Source organism: Leuresthes tenuis, unplaced genomic scaffold, assembly GCF_036924035.1.
Source record: "Leuresthes tenuis unplaced genomic scaffold, fLeuTen1.0.hap1 SCAF_2, whole genome shotgun sequence".
Classification (NCBI taxonomy): Eukaryota; Metazoa; Chordata; class Actinopteri; order Atheriniformes; family Atherinopsidae; genus Leuresthes; species Leuresthes tenuis.
The window spans coordinates 4,802,498-4,823,183 of record NW_027325356.1 but is presented as its reverse complement, the minus strand read 5'-3'; the positions used below and the strand labels follow the sequence as shown (position 1 = coordinate 4,823,183).

General features: G+C 41.5%; 1 protein-coding gene across 1 annotated transcript in view; it reads left to right on the top strand.

Moving 5' to 3' along the window:
• Positions 1–1,144: 1,144 nt before the first annotated feature.
• otog (otogelin) overlaps positions 1,145–20,686 on the top strand; it is a 61,744-nt gene continuing 42,202 nt past the window's right edge. The window contains exons 1-15 of the mRNA XM_072381154.1: positions 1,145–1,652; positions 4,001–4,158; positions 5,529–5,650; positions 5,755–5,963; positions 6,401–6,531; positions 6,642–6,748; positions 8,856–8,965; positions 9,348–9,473; positions 10,468–10,576; positions 10,980–11,089; positions 12,000–12,145; positions 14,487–14,619; positions 15,938–16,115; positions 18,928–19,052; positions 19,400–19,612. Coding sequence (XP_072237255.1) covers positions 1,145–1,652; positions 4,001–4,158; positions 5,529–5,650; positions 5,755–5,963; positions 6,401–6,531; positions 6,642–6,748; positions 8,856–8,965; positions 9,348–9,473; positions 10,468–10,576; positions 10,980–11,089; positions 12,000–12,145; positions 14,487–14,619; positions 15,938–16,115; positions 18,928–19,052; positions 19,400–19,612 — 2,485 coding nt within the window. The remainder of the gene's footprint in view (positions 1,653–4,000; positions 4,159–5,528; positions 5,651–5,754; positions 5,964–6,400; positions 6,532–6,641; positions 6,749–8,855; positions 8,966–9,347; positions 9,474–10,467; positions 10,577–10,979; positions 11,090–11,999; positions 12,146–14,486; positions 14,620–15,937; positions 16,116–18,927; positions 19,053–19,399; positions 19,613–20,686) is intronic.

Sequence of the window (20,686 nt, the reverse complement as noted above, 5' to 3'; positions counted from 1 at the left end):
AATAATCAGAGTTAATATGTTTGGTTGTAGGAGGCTTTGAAACATTATATATTAGTTTGTAGCTTTACGACTGAATGGTTGCAACTGTTGCATGAAATACCTACTGATTTAGTTTCTCTTCCTGAAGGACCTCCAGACAGAAACTGCTGCACTAGAAACCAACACATCTGCCTCCAGTCAGCTACTGGTCAGCCAGGCGGCTCTGTCCAACCTGACGTCCTCAAAGACGGAGAGAACATCAAACGTCTCATGGACTTTAAACTCTGACCAGTTATCTGCACCAACTACTCAACTAGCATCAAGAACAGTGACAGCCAACCAAAAACTACACAGCAATACACAAAAGGGCACATCACCAGCCAACACAACACAGGCTAGTCAGTCATTAATTGATACTGCACAATCCACCAAATCCCAAACCAACCCATTACCAAGCAGCCAACCATGGCCAACAACAGCATCAACCATCCAATCACCAGGGAGCGCAACACGGACCAGCAAATCTTCAACCTTTACAGTGACTTCCAGCCAATCAGCAACCACATTTGGATCAGCTAGCCAAGCCACGGGCATCGCAACCCAAAGTAGCCAACCACCAAACAAGACTAAATCAGCTAACCAATCAGGGAACACCACACCATCCAGCCACCCACCAACCACCATGGCATCAGCCAATCAATCATCATCCAGCACGATGCAAACAGGCAAATCAGCAACAACCACTGAACCATCAACAACCAATATGTCAGTCAGCCACGTATTGGATATCATAACAGAAACTAGGCCTAACACCACAGCATCTGCCAGCCAATCGACGGGTAAAATAACGCAAAGTAGCCAATCTATGACAACCACAGCCCAATTCAGCCAATCTCCAACTGCAACAATATCCCACCCATCATCTGGAGGCACCACACCATCCAGTCAAACACGAACTAAAACAGCAGACCCCAAACACTCACAAATCAACTCGCCATCAACAGCTACAAGACCTGCCAGCCAATCACCAGGCGGTACAACCCCTTCGGTTCAGTCCTTAACAGACACGGAACTTCTTAGCCAGCCTTTTGCAAACACAGAATCAGTCAGCCAATCACCAGTGAGCACATCATCATCATCATCATCATCATCATCAGGCAGTTCCATGATAGCAAAGCCAACACAAACCAGTAAAGCTCCAGCCAGGAAATCACCATTAAAAAAGACTGGACAATCACCGATAAGCACAGGGCCTGTTGGTCAATCACCAGTCAGCAAATCACCTGCCAAGATCCTATCTGAGCGTTCAAGAGACAGCGCTACAAAACCAAGCCAAGTGTCAGCCAACCAAACACCACTGAGCCAATCAACTGCCTCAAAGACATCCCGTCAATCCTCACTCACATCAGCAACCGCTTTAATACCAGCTGATCAATCGATGACCAACTCAAAAACCTCCCACCACACGTCACACAGCTTTACATCCAATAACCAATCCCGGTCAAAGTCAGCACCCACTGACCAGTCACTAAATCCCCAATCAACATCTGGTGTAAGATCATCAGGAAGCCCAGTCAGCGGAGCCTTTTCACCAAATGAGCGTGCTGTTAATGTTTCGCTGCTCACCAGGCAGGCAAAGGAAGCCCTGAGGTCATCGAAACGTAGGATTCCAGGTAGGTTTCAGAAGACTCATGAAAGCTAAATGAAGGGCGAAAAAAATGGATGAATGAAAGGACTGTGGAAGGAGGTACACCTGCATTTCACTTTCTAGACTGTTTTCATAATTGCTTAAAGAGAAGCCAACTGAGAAGAAAAGGTAATGTTTATCCTTTTTGAAAGATAAATGTTTCCATGTTGGCTTTTAACACAGTGACACATGAGTCTTCAGAGGTATTTCCCTCTCTTGGAATGAACAGAAGGGAAAATAGCTTTTGTCTGTTTCATCAACCCATCACTCCTCACAGTCCTCTTTATTGTTGTATCTGTGCTTGTGTGCGACTTGGCTGACTGGGCAGACGAGCTGTAAGGCCGCTGAGCAGATGGTGTTAGTCTGAGATCAGGGAGTTCATTTGGTAGTTGGTGGTGCGTTCAGTGACCAGAATATTTAAGGCTCCACAGGCTCAGATGAGTTCTTACAGGTGGGGGTGGCTCTGACAGGTGGCGACTTTTTACTCACTTGTTCCAGTGTTCATAAACCCAGGTGATGCACATATTCTGTGGGATATGAAAGGAACCCACCTTATTTCTGCTGTACACATTTAGTTTAACAGGAAGAAATACGTAATTACTCCCCTTTTTTCAAGGTTTCCAGTCCAATGAGCAGCAATCTAATTGCTTAACTGTTTTCTCTCAGGGGAGCCTTGTGACTTTTCTTGTCTGAATGGAGGACAGTGCGTTCAATCGCAGTCATGTGACTGCAGCTTGTATCAGGCCACTGGACACAGATGTCAGACAGGTAAAACCCTGACAACACACCTGACACACAATCCTCTTTGTGGAATCCACTTAAACACTGGCTGAACACCTTTGAAATGTGCCATTTGAGTTTAGTAAAAGTTTACAGTGTTTACTGAATCGAGATGTTATGCACTCTACTCTACTGATACAAATTTATCTTATTTTTAATGATCTAATCATTTTGATAATACTCAAACAGCTTTTTTTTTTTGTCTTCAGGTTGACTAAGTTCAACACAGCAAAAGATTGATTTGTTTTGTTTGTTTTATATTCAAATTATAGATGTAGACATTTGTCTGTATTGTATAAAGACAAAGAAACTCACTGCCTGTATTTTGACTTGTCATAGCTCGAAACATACAGAGATCCAGAATGCCAATGAACTGTACTGAACTGAGGCAGATAAACGGCCTTTAACCATTATCATTTTATATTATATATATTTACACCTCTTCTTTTCAAGTGTGAAACATTATAATGTCATCTGCAGAACTGACCTGCCTTTCCTGGTGGTTCCCCTGTGGTTTTAGACCTGCATTAAACCCTTTTAGCTCATTCTAAGAGCTCACACTGCACATACTGCACCGTTAAAGGAGAACTCCGGTATTTTTAAACCTAGACCTTATTTCTGGCATGAAATACGTTCATCTACTCACAGAGAACAGTTTGGTGAAAGTCGGCGTCCTTCGGAAGATATTTAGATAACTGGAGATCCATATAACGGAGTGAACGGGGCTTAGACGATGCAGCCTCTAAATAAGGCATTATCTGTCTTTATTTCACCAATACTTTAAGAAGAATGAATGAATGAACGTGTACTATAGCTCTGTTAGCTCATAGCTGCTGTGTTGTTGTTATTGGCGGCTATCGGGGGGTTTTAGAGGGCTTTCTACACACTTTTCTACTGGGATGATGTTATCGACGCCCGCTGCTGCAGCACAGCTCATTCACTCCGGTAAGAACGTCCATCGTACTCAAAGTTGTTGTTCATGTAGTCAAAATCTGATAAATATCCTGCCATGTTGCACAAAACTATCAGTAGCAAACTGCATGTGAAGTTAGCCGACTGTCACAGAGCATGGAGTAAATAAACTTCTGCAGCAGCGGGCGTCGATGACTTTCACCAAACTGTTCTCAGTGAGTAGATAAATGTATGTCATGCCAGAAATAAGTTTTAAAAATACCGGAGTTCCCCTTTAAGTCTCACCACCAGCAGACAACTGTTTTCAGCAAATATCCACTGAACAATACAACAACAATACTTTACAGGATAATTACAGGACGCTATCAACATTTGTAATCAGACGTAATGCACCAACTTAATGGAGATGGGTCAGGTTTTGTTAGATGTGTTCTTATGTCTTATGAAGCTTTAAGGCAGAACGTCATACAGTGTGAATAGTAAAGTAAATACAGAGTTAAGTTGTGAGATTAATCTTTTGTGCAGTGAATGATGGTAAAACCACATTTCTCACAGGTTTTCATCGATCGTAACAGCTTATGCAGAGCTTAATGCTGATGTGGAATGCTGTCATAATCATGCCTTTTCATATGATATGCCCAGTTCCAAATCCTGGCTTTGAAAGGGAGATGGCATGCAGGACATGGGGTCAGTACAACTTTGAGACCTTTGATGGTCTCTACTACTACTTCCCTGGCCGATGCACGTACACGTTGCTGAGGGACTGTGAGGATACCACCCAGGCCAGCATCGTCGTCCAGGTTAGTTCAGACAAAATGAATCCTCCCAGCTTTAAGCTGCCCAGGAGTTTTCCGTTTGATGCCTGCTTCCAACAAGAGAATGTTTGGACTCAACTGGGTTGGGATTCCACAGAGCTCGGTCTCAGCCTGAGGAAAAGATTTGCTCTGAAGATTAGTGAAAGCTATCTGGTCATTAGAGTCAATTATCATTAAATACTGCAATTACCCACTATGCCTTGAAAGTACCTGCAACAGACCAGGACTTTGTTCTCCTGAAAAAAGACAGCAGATACTGTATCTTTTTATGGGGAAGCCAAACCAAGGAGGGAACAAGAAAAGATTCAAATGTATTATGGATATTGATTGTATGATAACAAGGAGCGTTTTATTAACAAGAAAATATAACCTTAGCATTCTGCAGATTTAACCATCGGAACATGTTAGCAGGGAGCTGTTTCCATTTTTTTTTTAGTAGACAAACCAATGTTTTTCTCAAGAATTACATCAAATAGGAACCGACGGTGTCTGAGTTACTTTCACGATCAAGTCTACAACTTTCAAAACACTTAAATTATAAACTAAGCTAAGCTAAGCTAAGCTAAGCTAAGCTAAGATATATTGCAACTAAGCCAACTTTCAAATTGTTACCAAAGCCAATGATGGTATAGATATTTTGTTCTGTTAGTAATCTGTGCCTATTGAATTTTACATTTCTGTGGATATACAAAAAGAAACTGGGGATGCAGGACTTATTACTCCAATCCGAACCATGTTAGATTGATGGTACTTGCACTGCGCATGGTTTGCATGTGTCATGGTAAATGTGTAGCTAGCAGATGGCATTCTGTCATAGATATATTGTTTTACAATAAAAACATAATTGATTAACATTTTTTCCCCATTTCTTTCTCTCTCACACTGGCATATAGAGATTGAACATCAACTGTAATATAATTGCACTAACTGGTGTTGCACAGATAAATAAACAAAATTGATTATTTCTGAAATAATATTGGATATCTGAATAACATTATAATATTGCTGTAAAACTATTATATTACTGAAATAATTGCTGATTGGGTAAAATTGTTCCTTAAAATGAATCCTTTAAAACTGAGATGATGCCACAATCTGAACTCTGACATCAGTAAAAAAATATTTTTTAAAAAGCAATAGTCACCATTTCATATCAACACTGAGTAAACAAGTCTGAAACCTCATGTAAGAACATAAGAACTCTTCACTGTAATGGACTTACAGGTGTAAGAGTCAAATAAATAAAGCAGTTTTCAAAGCCTTGAAATAAATCTTAACGTGGTTTAACTTTGCTGTTAGTTTGATGGATGAACTCGTGCTTTTTTTAATTTCATCTTGCATCTTCATGTTTGCAGGTCCACAATGATCCGGGCTGCAGCTCCGCCCCCTACACCTGCCAGCGATCCGTCAGCATCTTCCTGCCGTGGGAGGGCGAAATCCGGCTGCACTCCACCAACGTTACCTTCAAAGATCAAAGGTCAGCAGTATAACCCGGCTCTCTTCCTTTATGCATTAACTGGAATGTTTAGAGACGAGAAGATGGTGAACATATCGTGGTGGATTCGCTGTCTCTGTGTTCAGTGTGCAGCTGCCTCATCACATCCATGACCTGCAGCTGGAGCAGATCTCTCAGTATGTGCTGGTGACGCAGCAGCAGGGCTTCACGCTCGCCTGGGAGGGACACAGCGGCTCCGTCTACATCAAACTCAACCCAGAGTTCGTGGGCAGAACCTGCGGCTTGTGTGGCAACTTCAATGCTGACGTCCAAGACGACCTCAAAACGAGCTACGGTGAGATCATTTTGTTCCTGATATAGCAGTGAAACAGTCCACACAGGAGGTCAGAACTGGGCTGTACTGGACTGTGAGCGTCTCTTTGTTTTGGTTGCACAAGGAGAAAATCTAACTTAAAATCTCTGGTAAACAAGCGATGTACTTCCTTAAACTTTCCACCAGTTTCTCATTTTCCATGACTAAAATCCAGCATAATCACACGCTGGACAGTGTGTCAGGAAATCCAAAAAAGGGACAATATCATGAAAACACTGATACTGTCACAAATTATTCACTATAATTATTCAACAATGGCTGCCTGGAAGGTAGAAAACGAATGAAAAACGCGATAAATGCCCTGAAAACAGTCCATGTGATGTAAAGTAGATGCTGTGTCCAATGAACTTTTTACACAAACAAGAAGCACTCAGACTGACCTCTTCTCTGCCTCTCAGGTGTGCTGACTCACGACATAGAACTGTTCGGAAACAGCTGGGTGGAGACGGCTCCGCACCAGGACAGATGCCCCACGGTACCCTCTGGTTTCACATCACCTTGTGCTGGAGTTGATGCTCATGTTCTCCAGGTAAGAACGATAGAAGCAGTCAAACAAATGACAGAACTGAAACCAGATGAAACAACGAGGCATTTAAATTGTGGGAATTAAAAGCGTATTTGTGTTTATTGTGGCTACAGAAAGTGGATGAGGTGTGTGCAGCACTGCTTGACCCACCATTTCAGAGCTGCCACGACTTTGTGAGCCCACTGTCCTACATGGCCAGCTGCTCCAACGACCTCTGCATGTAAGAATAACTGATTAAGATCTCACTGTTGACATGACTTTGTTCTGTCCTCCAGAAAAAATGCTGAGAACTGATATGATGTGAAATGCAAAGATCCATAGTTTATCTTTTTCAGATCTTTTGATGATTTGAGCTCAAATTTTTTAAATCTGGAGATGTGATATGTTCTGGGTGGACATTTTTTACCTGAAGGTGGCGTTAAAAGAAGGCTTGGGATGGAACAGAAATCATTACATCCAAAATCCAGCCGAATGTTTGACTTCATGCTTCTGATCTAAATGTCTCATTCTTTATTGAGAAGAGAGTGTTTCGCTTCATGTGTTTTCCTTCACTGACTCAGCTGGAAATCTGAGTCAGAACGTGGTCAAAGCATGCTCCATGTCTGGGCTCTGAGCCAGGACTTTATTCTGGGAACTAGAGAGAAACTTCAAGATGTAGGGGGACAATTATTCACTATTATTTAGACTGGGCACACATCTGTCTTTACAGCAGAATGAATGATACTGACATTTTTGAGGTAAAAAAAAAAGATCCATGAACTTTTTGCTTTTTCAAATCATTAGAATCAATAAAATCAGCATTTTATTTTAGTTTTTAAAGCCTAATATGTTGGATTGAAACTAGCTTGTCTTCATGGCACACAACGTTTTACACATGCTGAAAACACCAAAGTCTGTACCACTTTCGTAGTTATTTTCTGAATAATTCGACACATCCTCTGATGCTTCACAACATCCTTTAAAAGAAAGGAGGATATTCAATCACACCTGAAAACGTTTTGGTCTTTTTCCTTTGAATTTAACACAAAGTAGACTGTTAGGACGTGTGTTACTTTGTATTTTAAAAGGATCCCACTCAGATAATCATATGTGCTGCTAAATCTGAATATCTTTGATTAACATTAGCCTCAACAGTCTGTTTCTACAACCACAGACTAGGGCTCAATCAAAATTTTTCGATACTGGTACCAATACCGATATCTTCACTTTAATACCGGTTCCTGAGCGATATTTTTTTCGATACCAATTTTATAATATCAATTCTAACAAAAAGGAAATTACATTAGACATAATTTTTCAGCTCAGTATTTTTCCAATCCAAGCAGTTCTCTTCCAGAGAAAATTAACAACAAATAATTTCCAGAGCAAAACAGTTGCAAACAGGTGACAGGTTGGTGTCTAACACTTTCCTACACACTGAGGATACTTTTCACTCAGCGGTTTTTCTTCAGAAGAGTCAACATGTCTGCTTTCTGCACGTATTAAGTTGCAGTAACATTGAGATTACTGCCGGATTTTGCTGAACTTTACCTGTTAAAATACCGCACACTGCGCCGTCCTCGGTGCTTTTAGATGAAGCCGAGTCCAGCGGTGGAGATTTTGAATGATGCCGCTCGGGCTCTGTGGCGTCCACAGACTGACAATGAATGCTGAGAGGAGGATGGCTGCGGTCTAACCTTCTGGCAGTAAAACACGGAGCAACTTTCTGCTCTTAAATTGATTTTGTGCACGGTCAAATAATTCATTAAATTAGTCGTGTTGCTGTCCTTAGCAGCGATGACTTTTTGGCACATGTTGCATCGCGCACTGTTGGCATCAATCTTGGTGAAATGGAGCCACGCTTTTGACCTCGGTGGCATTGTTTCACCGGTTCGACGACACACACCCAACTCCATACCCCGTCTGTGGGCGGAACCACATTTTCCTGCATGTGGCAAAGTGTAACGTTAATACAGCCAATCGAGGGCAGCATGATCAGTTCTTGATCACGTGATTGATCTCTGGGTACCGAAACTTGGCACCGAAAGACGAGGCATGTTTTGATACTCGGTACGACCGAAGCATTTCGTTTGGTGCCTTAAAAGAACTGAAGTTCGGTACCCAGCCCTACCACAGACACCACATTTAAAAAGCTTCCAAAGCGGATAACTTCAATAATGGTCTGAGAACATCACAGATACCACCTTTCAGCTTTAGCTTTGCATTTACAGCCTTGATGAAGACATGCGAGCTGCACAGTCAGACCTCCACAGCGTACCTGGTTGTGTAACCACACCTCTCCTGGCTCCGCTCAAAGAGTGCTTCTCTGTTTTTTCGCTCTGTTGAAGGTCGGGTCCCAGCGGTGATGTGGTATGCCAGGTGTTCAGTGAGTACGCCCGAGCCTGCGCTCATGCTGACCACCCACTGCACGACTGGAGGCAGCACATTCCTCAGTGTGGTACGCTTTTCCAGGTGTTTTAAACTGCATGCCACCCAGGACCAAAAATCTGGAGATACACATGTGTTATAATCATGTGGTATTTGTAGTTTATTAACTATGATCTTGTATTAATACGACTAATAATTACTACCTAGAATGGAGGTTATAAATCTGTGTATTTGGTCAGTGCATGAGTATCATGTCACAATTATTAAACTGTTTTTAAAAGTCGATTCACTGCTTATCGCACTGCTGCATTTCTGACTTAACAGGCCAAAAACTGTAAAACTTCCAGTTTTCTGTCTCATTTTTCTGCTGCACTCGTATTCCCAAACATCTGTCTGTGCATTTAAGGTTGAAATATTGTGTGTATTTGTTTGTGTTTTATTTTTGTGACCAGCGAAGCAGTGTCCTCTGGGGCTGCAGTACAGGGAATGCATCAGCTGCTGCCCGGCATCCTGCAACCTGGAGCGGACATGCATTGACAGCAAGCTGGCCTGCCTGGATGGGTGCTACTGTCCCAATGGTGAGTTACTCACAATCTGCTTCCTTATTCAGTTTAAAAGATTCACTGTAGATAATACTTTTGCAACCATATCAATGGGAATGCAGTGATTTCATCTCAGTAGGCAACATTTTATTCACAGTTGAACACAGTTCAGGAAGGAAATGAGCTTATCTTGAAATTAATGGCATCAACACGGACAAGGCCATGTTTTCCACTGTGTATCATCTCCTTTTCTTTTAACAACATCTGTAAACATCTGGGAACCGAGGAGGCCAGTTGTTGGACCTTTGGGAGTGTCACTGTCCTCCTGAAATATGCAAGGCCTTCCGTGAAAAAGACTGGAGGCGATTTGCATATCATTGCATTCTTTTTCGTTCATATTTCACACAGCGTCCCCATTTATTTGGAGTTTGGGTTATACTAGAGCTTCTGTTTTGTTGTAGGGCCTTAAAACAAACCTAATTCCACGGGTATTATGTCTAACTTAATTTACTTTAACTTTTTACCGTGTGTTCTTTTTTCTTTTGACCTTTTGGTTATCCTCTGTCACCTTTTTTAAATTTAGTTTTTCTACCATCACATACAAATTGAGTATTTATTTTTCAAAACATTAAATATGTCAGAATTGTATACATTTTGCTTTAATATGAGGTAAAAAAAGTCATTAAACTCCCACATTTTACAAACAGATATGCTTTTCTTTTTAATCCATCAGAACATGTTTTATTAGCTATATAATACATCTTCCATGTTGTTTGTAATGTGATGTTTTCGACTCAAGATGATGTGAAGAGCTCCTGCAAATCTGTGCAGGTTGTCATTTGTGAACACAATTTCAAGAATTCTGGCTAAAAGTAGAATGATTTGGAAAGTGAAATACTGGTGAGACACGATGCCTGTCAGATGTGATCGGCTCTGGGAATCATGACAACATTTCTGCCATTTATGGGCATGTATTAAAGCCCTGTAAGCTGGTTCTCTGTGGGTTAAAATGCAGCATTTGTGTTTCCAGGTCTGATCTATGAAAATGGAGGCTGTGTGACGCCCTCTGACTGTCCCTGTGAGTACCATGGGATGTTTTATCCCTCTGGACAGACGCTGCAGGAGGAATGCAACAACTGGTCAGTTTAACTGCTTTCACCTCCTGTGCCATCATATTAGGACTGGACTTTGAAACAGGCTGGATTTATAAGTTCCGGTGCTCTGTATTTTACTGCACTGTGAATAAATTATTTTGTATCGATGTGATTGTGATGTATTTGCCAATGATCTTAAGTAGGCACTTAACCTGCCTTAACTTACAAACCTCTTTTTCCCCAAAATATATTTATTTGCCCATACTTTGCCATAATTATTTAGATTTTTTAAAATATATTTTCCTGCAGATTCAATGCAAACCTATTAATCTCCTCAGATCTGACCACCTGGGCTCAGTCTGTCCAGTTTCTGTCAGTGTTCCCGCTATTAGCTCAGCCTTTCATGTTCCCAGAGCCACCTGTGGACGTCTCTGCTTTCTGTTTTCAGCACATGCGTGGGTGGAGTGTGGAACTGCACCGACTACAGCTGCCCAGGTCTGTGCCTTCCTTCTGTCACTGGCTACAATTTTACTCCAACTCCACTGGAGGACTCTTTCAGTATGATATGTAGACTAAGCTGAAGTCCTTATGTAGGCCTCTACAGAGAAAGAAGCAGAAAGAACCATGCTCGATAGCCAGGGGCAGGGTCTGATGAGGCTTTGCAATGATACCCGACAGACAGTTCCACCTTGAACCAGCTTCAAACCTTTTCCAGTCATTGGTCTTGCAGGATTTACCTGAGTTTGGAAGAATGGAAAGACGGGAGGAGTAAGAAAGTAAAAAGACATGAAGTGTTGAGAAATAAAAGCATATTTTTCCAACTAAGCAGGCAAAAAATGGGAAAAGAGAAAGCTGTAGAGTCTGTAGGTAAGAAAGTTCCTTGAAATGGTGCAAAATATATATGAATATATATGAAAAGGAGCTAGTCATTGAAGCAAAAAATCAGAACGCATTCAAGAAATGGACTCAGAGGGCTGGATGGATGGGAAAATGGAATCTTTGTAGTTTAGCAGGAAAAAACAGGATGGTTCCTGGTTAAGATGTAAGAAAGGAGGAAGCTTCTGAAAGAATCGAAAATAGATAAAGGGAAAAAGGACAGGAAGGAGAAAGCTCCACAGCTACTACTTAGAGTGCAGTTAAAGATGAATTAAAAACTAATACATTTATTAAAGAGTTGGGAATAGGTGCCAAAAAACTCTTTTGTTATCTTAGAATGAGCCATTTACAGAAAATGAGGTTTCTCTTCCACTTGACTGACAGGAACACCAACCTGAAGACTTACTTTTTTGTTTGCATTTGGCCAGATTTGATAATTAGGGGATGTTTAGGCAGACGGTATTAAGCTGAAACTGGGCTGCTAGATGTCACTAAGTGCTACAACGTCTTCCTCCCAGATTATGGTTTTGAGTTGTAATTTTCTTACAAAGAGTGATGGAAATCAGTAAAAAGTGTGCCTTTTTTTCCACAGGCGAGTGTTCGGTGACTGGCGATATGTATTTTCAGTCCTTTGATGGGCGAATCTACACCTTCCCTGCAACATGTCAGTATGTCCTCGCCAAAAGTCGCAACTCAGGGAAGTTCACGATCACCATCCAGAACGCGCCCTGCGGAGCGGTGAGTTAACCTTAACCTTTGTCACGTATTCTTTTTCAGGTTAACCTTTCTTCTTTTTCTGCTTTCAGCCACTTGAGCATCAGCAGACAAACTGCTGGCTCAGATTACAGGTTCATGCAATTTGTCTGTCATGTAGATCATATCAAAATTTAAGTGCTCAATAATCCCTGTTGAGTCTGGCTCATTTTTGTTCAAGAGCTCCGCTGCAACTGCTTGGGTAGATAATGAACAAAAAACGTGACAAAAGACTAAGGGCTTCTTCTGCTCTCCCCTCTCGCCAAGCCTCCAGTTTCCCAGCAAACAGGGGGAGGAGGTGAGATATAAGATGTCCCACTCATCAGAGCAGAGGCCCGAGACCTCTAACAGCCAAGTGAACAGGATTACCTTATCTGGCCTGACTGACAGAGCTGTGGACGGCTTTGTAGTGAAGAGGGAGGTGAAGAGAGGCACTGGAAGGGTGGTGAGGGGGCCTGGACAGAGAGAAGGTTATGTAGGAAAATAGGAGGTGAATGATGGGAAGAGGAGGAGGAGGGGAGGGTGGAGGTGGGTGCTAAAACCTTTCAGCTATGGAGCTCAGCCACTTATGAAAGAGACGATTCATAGAGGCAGATCGTTTGTTGTCAGTGACGCGCAGGCTTCCTTACTTTGAAAACATCAGAGCTGAAGGTGATTTTGTGTTTTAGTAATCCCCTTGAGTGTGTACATCTTACCTAAAACTAGCAAGAACTGTATTCAGACATTTTTTTATGTAAGAAGTGCAGTTTCTGTCATATACTGTTTGGATTCTGATGTTAAAACTTGTTTTTACTTCTTTCATTGTTCTCAAAAACTGTTGAAATGTCTCATATGTACAAGCCATTCTCACACGTAAGACAACCTTGTTTTAGTTGCCATTGTTGCTGATTTATAGACCAGACAGAGCGCAGTGTGTTACACTGTGCCAACCAGCAGTGAAATGCATTCATTGATCCGACTCTGAGACTAGCTCTAATGGTGGATCAGAAGTCCATCAGTCTTGATCCCTAATTCTGCCTCCATATCTCAGGATAGTGATGTGCAATGAAGGCGCATCAGCCTTCATGCTGCCTGTCATTTATCCCCTGATATGTTTCAGATATGGCCAAATTTAGACAAGAAAACTATTAGCTGACCAACTAATTACCAGTGGGCTACATGGCCCCTTGTATGAAGGTGCTCCCTTTATTCACTGATACCTGGAGTCTTTCAGCTCACTGGTTTGATGTCTGGTCTCTCACTTTGATGTTTTCGTTCAAACTCACCGTTCTCATTTGTTCCCTTTTGACAAGCATTTTCAGTGCTTCACAGCCAGTGGCTGATCTCCAGCCAGTTCTTTGTGTTTCCAGCAAATAATCAGACAACATGACCAGCTATTGACTTGGAAAACTGGTTCCAGAGAAACAGCAGCTATTTCATCTAGAAGCAAGAGAAGCTTGAGCGAGAGGCAGTCGTGAGCAACATTTAAAAAAGCTAGCATACTGCTCGGTCTGCCTAATCCACAAAAGAAGCAATAAAATCAGCTTAACAGCAGTTTTTTTTCCTTTCAGAGACTTTCAGCCTCTGTACATGAACAGCCCATCAAATAGTTGAACTCTGTGGTGCTGCAGATCCATTAATATCTAGCATAAATGTTGTTTAAAACACTACCGGATATTTTTTAATGGCATTCACTAACAGTGGCTGGTGTTTGTAATGCTGACTGGCTCTAATAAAACATCAAGTGACAGGGAAAATTGAAGAAATGATGCAATTTGGCATTTGTTTTCAGTGTAAGTGACGTGCAACATTCGAGATTCATCACAGTAAGAAACCATGGTTCAGCATAAATACTAAATATGTTTAAAGGGCAAAGTAAGAGCAGGTAAAGAGCATTAGGACCTGTTTATACTTACGTGTCCCTGTATATATATCCTCTTTTCTACACCAGCAGAGCAAAGCTAAAGCACCAACAACAGCACTAACACAACCAAGAGCAGCCCACAGCTCAGATTGCTCCTCATATTTCTGAGACTGCCTCCAAGTGGCAGCAAAACGCTATAATAAGTAGACTTATTCCCAACAAAGAGAGCTCAAAGAAGTACAAGAATTATTCAAGAATGAAAACACGTCCTTTGTACACCTAATTATCCACCCAATACGACTCAAACATTATTCACACAGATGTTGGAACCTGATTTATTTCAAAGGATAAGAAACGTAGGACACTGCAGTAAAGACATGTCTATTAAGCCTCCAAACTGTTGCCTGGGATCCTGTTATTTTACATTCATTGTGTGTCTGAACTGCTGTTGTTTGGGAAAATACCATCTTGTCTCAATTACAGAATTTGGATGGGGCTTGCATCCAATCAGTTAACCTGGTTATTGACGAGGATCCAAGAACAGAGATCACACTGAGTCACGTTGGAGAGGTCTTCATGGCCGGACAGTACCGCATCTCGCTGCCCTATTCTGACGGTAACCTTCTCATCTTTTATCACCTTCCAGCATTGTTCACATCCAGGACTCCGCTTCTTTCAGCACTCTGTGGCTCATGGCAGAAACAGATTGAATGACAGCTGTGCTATTGAAGAAAAATTTTCCCAATACTGTTCTGAGTTAGTGCTTACATTGTGTTTCACAAAATGCTTTCCCTCTGAGTATTGCTCTCCTTACACACCAGTGTTTTCATGATCGAGTCCACAGTCTTTTGTGTGTTTCATGCGAATCTGTGAGAATGATCTGATACTTTGTATCTCAATGAGTAATAACATGAACACTTACTTTTTGCTCTGTTATAGATTCTTGCAAAGTGCTTTGCACTCCTTATTGCATTCAACCTATAATCTAATCATCAGTCCTTCTCGTACTGTCACAGAACAAAATGCTATAATTTCAGACATGAAAAAGAAATATTTCTATTAAACAGACCCAAAAATGTGCCCATTTATTGGTGCAGAACATTATTCAATAGCACTTTTTATTATCAGTCATGCAGCATTTATCAAACAGCTCTTCAGCATCAGTTTTGGGTTTAAGAATTCTTTTATATTACTTGCACTGAGTAATAAATTTCCCAGATAATTGACACGAATAATTGAAAAGACTGGTCTGATTGTCAGTAAATGAAAATCTAAAAAGGTTGAAAGGTTTAGATGTTTAAATAATGACTTTTTAGGTGATGTTGCTACAGGTAGGTCAGTCAGAATCATTGAAAAATAAGATTTAGATTGCTAATGCCAATTTGTGGAGATGTATTTATCCATTGAACTGAATCTGTTTGATAAACTTGACCCAAAAAAAATCATGTTTCTTTACACACATACAGCAAAATTTGATAAATCTCGCCACAGAGTTGCTCAAATAGTGTCACTGTCAGCTTCAAATGAGTCTTAAAATGGAAAATGCTAACAAAAGACTTTAATTTGAAAAAGTAAACTCGCAGTGCCAGATGTTAAACCTCTAAAAATGAACAAAAACACAATTTTAAAGAATGTTAGCTTACTCTTTAAACATGTCTGTGCAGTTTCTGGCTGCTTTTAATGGGATGAAGCGGGACCAGCAGGGCTGTTGGCATGTGCAGGAGCATGAATGCAGAGATGATGCAATGCACAGCCCTGCTGACACTCCAATGATCGACAGGTGGCGTGAATGTGTCAAACACGGACCGATGCGCATAAAATAAGCAGGAAAATAGAAGAATGTAAATTTGTTGCTGTGTATGTAAACAATGCAGGTTTTTAAAGATGAGATATTAAAAGAGCAGGCATCTCAAATCCTTCCTCATCTCCCGCAGACGTCTTCCACATCCAGGAGCTGTCGTCCATGTTTGTCCAGGTGAGGACGGCGTTCGGCCTGCGTCTGCAGTACAGCTGGACGGAGTTTCGTCTCTACCTGCAGGCCGACGAGCTGTGGAAGGACGACACGGTGGGGCTTTGCGGCACCTTCAACGGCAACATTCAAGATGACTTCCTGTAAGTGTGTGCCGGCTAACCTTTGACCCCTCCTGCGCCCTGCTTTAACCCCTCCCCTCTCCAGTGGTAAAGAGGGAGAGTGCTCCTGTTTCAGAGGGAGGTGATGGGGAAGTGCTCTCTCTCTCTGTAATGCACACGAGTCGGGCGGCTCAGCATCAAAAGCCTCGCTCTCTGATCAGCTCTTTTAGGTGGGCCAGATGAGCACCCAACTGGACACACCACTTCAACAAGGAATTTACTGTTAGTGGAATAGGGGCTCCACTGTGCCGTGTCGTAATGGTCGACCATAAAGGCCGGATGTTGTCTAACAGCTGTAAGTGGATATATATTAGTGTTGGTGGTTGAAGTGGTCGCTTGCTGCTCGAGAGAAAACTGGGAACGCTTCCTGAAAAGACTGCAGTTAAAATGATAACGTGTGCAGTTTTATATTTGTCTCTTTGTTTTGTATGAAACACTTTTTATTGCTGGTTTTACCTGATCATAGTTTAATCTGATGAATTACAGATGTTTTACATGTGATGTGTCCAAAACAAACAGGGTAATGAGTCCTGACTCCACACACACTGATAGCACCTGACGCTGCTCATCTTATTCAAAGAGTAAAAGGTAAAACGTGATGACAAGCGGGACTCTTCAGTCGGCTGAAGCCTGCACTGTTCTGGTATCAGTATCGGCTCCAGTAGACAGCAGAGAGAAATCACTGCAGGGGCTGCTGAGCTGGGACAGATAAAAGTTATGTTTAGGGGTGAATTATGATGCTTGTGTTTGATCTTGCACTTTTACTGAAATGTGAAGTTGAGGTGAAGTAAATAATGACCAGAATTGGACACTAGATGTGTTCCTTGCATTAAATGTTTGTGATGGGTCACCTGTTGATGGTAAATGGACGAGTCCAGCTGACCACTCAAAGGGCTTTCAGCCACACTGATACACTAATGGACACATCTGCAGGCAACATAAGGTTCAGTGGGACACTTTGACATGTGGCCGGGAGTTGAACCACTGACCGCTCTTCCTCCGGAGCTACAGCGACCCCAGATAGAATAGAATAGAAATAGAACAGAAAAATACTTTATTTATCCCCCAGTGGGGGAAATTCAAATTAGTTGAGTAGCTAAAAAAATTACAAATATTTACAATGATTGCTCACTAAACAACCACAATAATAATAATACTAATAATCAATGACGAAATAAATAAATAAATACATTGAAGAAGAACGTGTCACTATTAAAAAGCCTCATGGCTGTGGGGACAAAGGACCTCCTGAACCTCTCAGTCCTGCAGCCTCTCACTGCGGCCGCTCCTCTGACCTGCCAGGATGCTGTAGAGAGGATGTTTATTATTCTCCAAAACAGAATACAGTTTCCTCCAAATCCGTTGCTCCACCACAGCACTGAGAGGGTCTAGTCTTCTACTTACTACAGCCTTTTTTACCAGTTTGTCTGTAGTGCAACTCCCCCATCAGACAACAGCATAGAACAGTCGATGATAGTGTGATAAAACATGCATATCATATATCTACAGACAATGAAGGACCTCAGATGGGCAGCTGTTGTATCATTCAGGAAGCTGTACAGTAATTTACATCAGAACTGATGAGAAAATGTTGGAACAATTGTAATTTTGGAGGTACATTTACAGTATTTATCTTTGGAAATCTTTCTGATTTGCAAAAGCAAGATTAGACAAGATTCTCAATGCATTAGTTTAAGTTGATCAGAATAACCCCAAACATCTCTCTGTGTGCTTTATATTTGTAGTTAGAGGTCCAAGACAGGATACCATACCCTCAGTAAAGTGACGAGGAGCACTAACTAAATATTAGTCTCATTAGTGCTCATTTTCTGCAAATTAGAAGCCGTAGAGTCTATATTGGCAGCAAGGCAGCAATGCAGAAAGTCCATGAACAAAACATACATTTGTAAAACGGAGGCTAATATCAGGCTTTTCAAAGCAATAGGTAAGTGTTAAGTTCCCATTAAGTTCCACCTATGACTCTGCAATAGCTGTGGGGATTGTTTTGGCATTTTTTGGAGAACAACACCCAGGTGCACATGCTGATTTCCAATGATGGCACCCTCTTTTACAGCTTGGGGCTGCAACTGTGAGCGCAAAAAACTCTCATTTACTCTCTGTAAAATCTCCAAAACTGATAGGAACAACTTGCAGATGAAATAGACAAGATTAATCAGTTTTACCTGTCTGCAAGACGACTGGAAACTCACTTTCAAACCCGCTGTGTGGGCTGATTGGCTGTCCAACTCAGGATTCAGAGTAAATATTAATGCTCAGGTCTGCAGATCTGCCACAGTTGTTGCAGCAGAGGGGAAGCGCAACAATTGTTGGTACAATTTTACTCGCACCAGTTCTAGATAACCTTTTTCGTGAATTTACAATTCTTGGAAACCTTTGAGTGGAAATTAGATTTTTATATGAAATTCAGGTAAGAAGTCTCCAGATTTATTTAAACACCAAAACCTCCTGAAATAAAGAAATATAAATACATTTGTATATGCTGCTACAGAACAACAATAAAAAAACATGATGATAACTAATTTTGTAAAGCTGGAACAGATTCTGCTGTACCAGCATTAGCTTTCAATATGCACACATTCTTATGAAGTAGAACTGTAGTAGCCACATGTAAAACTTTTAACCCCAACAGTAAAAAGGTGGCACTTCATCAACAGACTCAGGTTTTATGATAACAATGGCTGCACCGGATGACTTTCTGATATCAGTTTTGCTGTATGAAAACGTGCTCCACCTCCCCGTTTTTGCAATGAATTTTTCTCTGGCATTTCTTCAGATCTCCATCTGGGATGATAGAGAGCACTCCTTACCTGTTTGGGAACACCTGGAAGGTGTCATCAGCCTGCTCCCTCAGCCTGAGTACACCTCAGCTCGACCCATGTGACTCTCACCAGCAGGCGGGTCAGTTCTTCTTCCTCCTCTTTTGTGTTTAAGTAGAGAAAAACATTTGTTCTCGTCCGTGGTTTCATGATGGTGGAAGAAGCCACCAAAGACTCAACACCTTAGCACACCTAAGCTGCACTTCCTTCTACCTTTTCTACTCAGACCCTGTTCTTTTGCTAACACCATTTTTTATCACGGTCCTGAAGCTGAAATGTTGCTTCCCAATGAATTGCTTTGAATGAAAGCATGTGCTCAATGAATAAAAGTAAACCTCTGCAGTCTCTTTCCAAACTTCCTCCTGAAGTTTGCATGTTTCTGCATGTCCTGTGTGACCTGCTGTCTTCCCGTTCCCCCCCCATGCTTAGTGACCTATGCCTCAGAGATGTGTGATGTGCTGAACCACGACCTGTTCTCCGCCTGTCACGAGTACCTCAGCCCGACACCCTTCCATCAGCAGTGCCGCGCAGACACCTGTAAGTGTGGGACACCCTGCCTCTGCTCAGCGCTGGCCCACTATGCTCGACACTGCCGCAGATTTTCTGTCATCATCGACTTTCGATCGCACGTATCCGACTGTGGTGAGTGTTCAAAGATATTTTGTCTGCAGGCGAAGGAGATGTTGTCTGCAAATGTACCTCCTGCCATGAGAAACAGTCCCTCCCAAATCGCTGTTTATGCTGTTTATGTTCACAGCTTATTTCCTGAATGCATCTATTTTAAAGAAATATTGATGTTAATCTTCAAGTTCCACTTTGCAAAGGGCTATCTGTTGGCAGAAAGCCAATTTAATATTAATCAATACAGAATCTCTCTTGAATCTCCACCATGACAAAAGCTGCTAACTGATCTTTCCGCGGCTTTATTAAAGAACACCGGAGACGTTAAAGAATGTCTGGACTGTTTCTGCAGTTGCTACAAACACAGAAGATGCTCCCACAGCTGGAAATGCGAGTGGAAAATCTGTTAAGAGTGCTGGATATGACAAATGATAGCGCAAGAGAGCAGCTCTCTTTATATCAATACTGCATGTATCTGAAGATATCCACAATTACAAGAAACTAGTGTCTCACCCACTGATCTTCAAGAACTATTTCATAGGGACTGCAGTCAGCTTAGTATCATCACTATTTGATGTAATCTAAAAGAGGTGTTGGTAATTTCATATGTTTCAGTATGACCAGGTTCAATGTATGCCCAGATTGAAATAAATATTGAGAGTTTTTATCAGGATCATATCACAGAAATTGAACCTGTTTGATTATAGCACGATAAAACATTAAGATCAGAAAAATGTACTTAGTTAGGACCTGGTTCCGAGGCTTTTCACACAGCAAATACCTGCTACATTTATTAATTTTTTCCGTTTGTCTTTCAATCAGCAAAATCAGAGCTAAATTTCGTTGGTGCAGAGGTGAAACACAAGTAAAGACACAGAAATAAGTGTGTGAAATAAGCACTAAATCCTTAACAACGTGTGTCATTCTCATGTATCGGGCTGAAATTCTGCAACCATCTCCTTTTGTGGATTGGAAACATAAACAGGACTTTACTTGTGCTGGAAACAATGGAAAAAATGGACTTTTGATGGGAAAACTCAGGATGGTGGCAGTGTGGAATAAATACAAGATTTATTGTTCCATTTATCCATTCAT